The sequence below is a fragment of the Chiloscyllium plagiosum genome, chromosome 33 (genome assembly GCF_004010195.1).
Source record: "Chiloscyllium plagiosum isolate BGI_BamShark_2017 chromosome 33, ASM401019v2, whole genome shotgun sequence".
NCBI lineage: Eukaryota > Metazoa > Chordata > Chondrichthyes > Orectolobiformes > Hemiscylliidae > Chiloscyllium > Chiloscyllium plagiosum.
The window spans coordinates 9,554,480-9,558,508 of record NC_057742.1 but is presented as its reverse complement, the minus strand read 5'-3'; the positions used below and the strand labels follow the sequence as shown (position 1 = coordinate 9,558,508).

Below are 4,029 nucleotides of genomic sequence, written 5' to 3'. Positions count from 1 at the left end.
AATCAATCATATAACTTATTGGTTTGGAGTCACATACAGGCCAGACCAGGTAGGGATGGCAGATTTCCTTCCCTAAAGAACATTAATGAACTGGATGGGCTTTTGCAACAATCAATGATGGTTGTCATTGCAACTATTTCTGAGACGTAACATTCAAGGGAAGACTTGAAAGAGAATAAATATCTCAAAACACATCTCATATAAAACAGTGATTTACCTTTAAGGTTGAGGATTGCTAAACATACTTTCAAGGTTCTACAGTTCTTCAATGAAGAAAATGAATGTAGTCAGTCATTTCCTCCTTAAATTTCAGATCTTGGGTAAATTTTAGGTGTTTACAAGTAGCTGCTAAACCACAAATTGCCTCCCAGCAATCAGCCGCAGAATGTGCCTGTTTGCACTGGTGAGGGATTGATCTCCATTGTGTGCATTTACAGCACATGAGTCCTACAAATATGAACATTTGAATCAGGAGCAGGACTAGACCACTTAGCTCTCGAGTTTACTGTGTGATTCAAATAGGTCATGGTTGACCCGATTGCTGCACTTCTCACCTACCTCTGATAATCTTTCATCTCCTCGCTTACCAAGAATGTGTCTTCAAAATATTCAATGACTTGACTCACCATGCCTTTTGAGAAGAGAGTTCTCTCGACTCTCAGCCCTCTGTGAGTAAACATTTCTGCACATCTCCACCTTAAATGGTTGGCCCCTTACTTGCGTTGTGTCTTTTTAAATTAATCCTTGTAGCCATAAAAATACACATTGAATTGCACACAGTACCTTTTTAACAGAGGAGCCCTACATTGTGTTAAATGGTAAAATTCTTCAATCCACATGAAAAGGTCTATCCTTCAAACATAATTGAAAATCCTGGTCTCTGTCATTGTTTCATTTAAAAAATCAATTTCAACAATGGAAAGTTTGATGTAATATTATTCTTTTTTTATTACAAAATGAAATAGCTACAACCATTGTGCATTTATTTTCTATTTATTAAACATATACATTAACCTGTACAAAACCAGTAATGTACACCAATGCTTTTTGAATAAATTAAGTTTTCAAGAATAAAACTTCATAGTTAAGAAGTGGTTCTACACTTAACATTGACACAATAGCAGAAATCTTTTTTTAATATATACACAATTTATTTGTTGTGCATCTTGATTTTTAGGTCACATTTGCATTCAGTATCAATGTTGGTGGTTTGGTGATCTCTCAGGATTATATAAATGAGTCAATTTACAATTGGTCCCAAATAATTACATAATATATATATTTACATGTGGTCATTGTGCTAGTACAGAATAGCTCTTCCCTTCCCAAGACTCAATTGCTAACTATACTGCTGGAATCAAATCTGATGCGCTAATCTCAGTTTAGGATGCTGGTCTGAGCCACAGCATTGATCTCGGCAGCTGTAGATATGGAGGGTGAAAGATATTCATGATTCTCACTCATGACTGCCAGCTAGAATGGTTTGCTGTAGTAAGCATTACGGTGAAGATAAAACTAAGATGGGCAATGCTGCCCAATTATAAGTAACCAGATTTTCACTCTATGTCAAGGTTCCCTCAGAAAGAATGGAATTTTAGCTGAGACACTGAAGCCATGGGACCACACCCCAATGAGGATAGATCTGGGGTAGTTTGCGATTAAGGAAATGAGAGATCAGAGAAAGAAACACAGCAGAGTAATGGTAAACAACAAGGTAAACAAAGCAAAAGATGAGTGTTAACAGATTCATTTTAAAGTACATTTAAAAAGCCAATATTGCAGAAGATCTTGAACACAGCTATTTATTTTCTGCACATTTAACTTACCAAGACATTTTACTTTAAAAAAAATGAGAAGCTTAGTTCTGGCCCTGGCTCTGGCAACTTACAACATTATGACCTGAAGATCGTGTGTTGCCATGCTAGGAGAGCCAGTTTTCCTCAATACCATGAGGTGAATTTTGCCTAAATTCATTACAGTGCAATGAAAGTTTTATTTAATCTTATTTTATAAAATCACATTTATAAACCTTGAAACACATAAAAAAAAGAAACAATCATACTTGGGCGTGCATTTTGGCAGCCACTTAATTGGTTCAAAAAGAATTCATTGTCTCCACTTTAAAATTATCATTTTCTCCGTCTGTATATTGCAATCCTAAGAAACATGGGTGGTGAAAAGTACATCGGTGATTGATAAAATTGTGCTTGATTGAAGTGTTTTTTCCAATAACCCCACGTATGTCACATAATAACTAACATACTTGCCCTTCATTATGAACACTCCATACACCTCAAAACATTGCAGATAATGTCTGTGTTGGAAAGACCAATTTAATAAGAAATAAATTCCCACCCCTCCTGCAGGGCTAGAAGATTTTCTCTATCCCTCTGAAGGCCAACGTCGTTAAGGGAACTTTCTAGAACAGTAAAGGGGAGTTGCCACCCCTTCCATCTTTGGGGTGATGACCAGTCCTGGGGACTCGATGTAGTTTGTATCATTTGGCATGTTGTGCAGAGTGTGCTTGTCCAACATTGCCGTAGGAGTGACTCAGTTGGTATAAAAGCTGTAGTACCCTGTATCACTTCCATTTTCCTTCTCGTATTTCTCACCATTCTGATTGGGGGGTGAGTTCTCAGTGCTTGAGGTATAAGGAGACACTTTCCTCCGTTTGCAATCTGCCTCATACAGTCCCGAATCGGAAGAATCAGCCGACTTAACGGAATGAGGCTCGAGCCAAGATGAGTCCTCCGTTTCTTTGCTTTTGTCCTCTATGTTGACCACCGTTGGCCTGGTATCGGCCACCGGCCTGTACCAGGTCAATGCGGAGCCGGGCTTGCTGTGGTGAAATTGAGAGGGTGCCCTTGCACCCCATGCATTTCCTGAACTGAACGGATGATCCTGGTAGTAGCCCAGAGGATGGGGAGTTGCTTGAAGAGGAGGGAAACCTTTCATACTGTAAGTCATAAAGGCATTCCCGGCATATTCTGGATCATAGGAGCCGAAATCCAGTCTGTTGCCACTTGGCTGTTGTACTGGTGACACAAACCATCGGTGAGGGTTTGTAATGTCTTCTCTGTGTTTAGATGTGTGAGACACAGTCCGATCACCATTGTAGTACCGACCTTGAGGCAAGGCATTCATGTACTGGTCATGTAGGAATGGCTGATACCGTGTGCCTGGAACCAGCTGCTGGCAGTTTGGTTGATCCGGTGGAGAGGGGGTCAGTCGATCTCCTTCAGAATTCCCATACATTCTGAAAGAAACAATCCAAGGGGGAGGGATTCATGGGAGGGAAGGAATAGGAGAAACCCAATCTCAGCATGTTCTGTTATTTTATAAAGTTATGGCGTACTTCAGTAAGGCGTTCGACAAGGTTCCCCATGGGCGACTGGTTAGCAAGGCTAGATCTCACGGAATACAGGAAGAACTAGCCTGGATACAGAACTGGCTCAAAGGTAGAAGACAGAGAGTGGTGGTGGAGGGTTGCTTTTCAGACTGGAGGCCTGTGACCAGTGGAGTGCCACAAGGATCGGTGCTGGGCCCTCTACTTTTTGTCATGAACATAAATGATTTGAATGCGAGCATAAAAGGTACAGTTAGTATGTTTCCAGATGACACCAAAACTGGAGGTGTAGTGGACAGCAAAGAGGGTTACCTGAGATTACAACAGGATCTTGACCAGATGGGCCAATGGGCTGAGAAGTGGCAGATGGAGTTTAATTCAGATAAATGCGAGGTGCTGCATTTTGGGAAAGCAAATCTTAGCAGGACTTATACACTTAATGGTAAGGTCCTAGGGAGTGTTGCTGAGCAAAGAGACCTTGGAGTGCAGGTTCATAGCTCCTTGAATGTAGAGTCGCAGGTAGATAGGATAGTGAAGAAGGCGTTTGGTATGCTTTCCTTTATTGGTCAGAGTATTGAGTATAGGAGTTGGGAGGTCATGTTACGGCTGTACAGGACATTGGTTAGGCCACTGTTGGAATATTGCATGCAATTCTGGTCTCCTTCCTATCGGAAAGATGTTGT

General features: G+C 40.8%; 1 protein-coding gene across 1 annotated transcript in view; it reads right to left on the bottom strand.

The window, feature by feature from the left end:
* Positions 1–2,020: 2,020 nt before the first annotated feature.
* The window catches only part of tbx21 (T-box transcription factor 21), a 39,940-nt gene continuing 37,931 nt past the window's right edge, over positions 2,021–4,029 (bottom strand). The window contains exon 6 of the mRNA XM_043674874.1: positions 2,021–3,256. Coding sequence (XP_043530809.1) covers positions 2,551–3,256 — 706 coding nt within the window. The 3' untranslated portion in view covers positions 2,021–2,550. The remainder of the gene's footprint in view (positions 3,257–4,029) is intronic.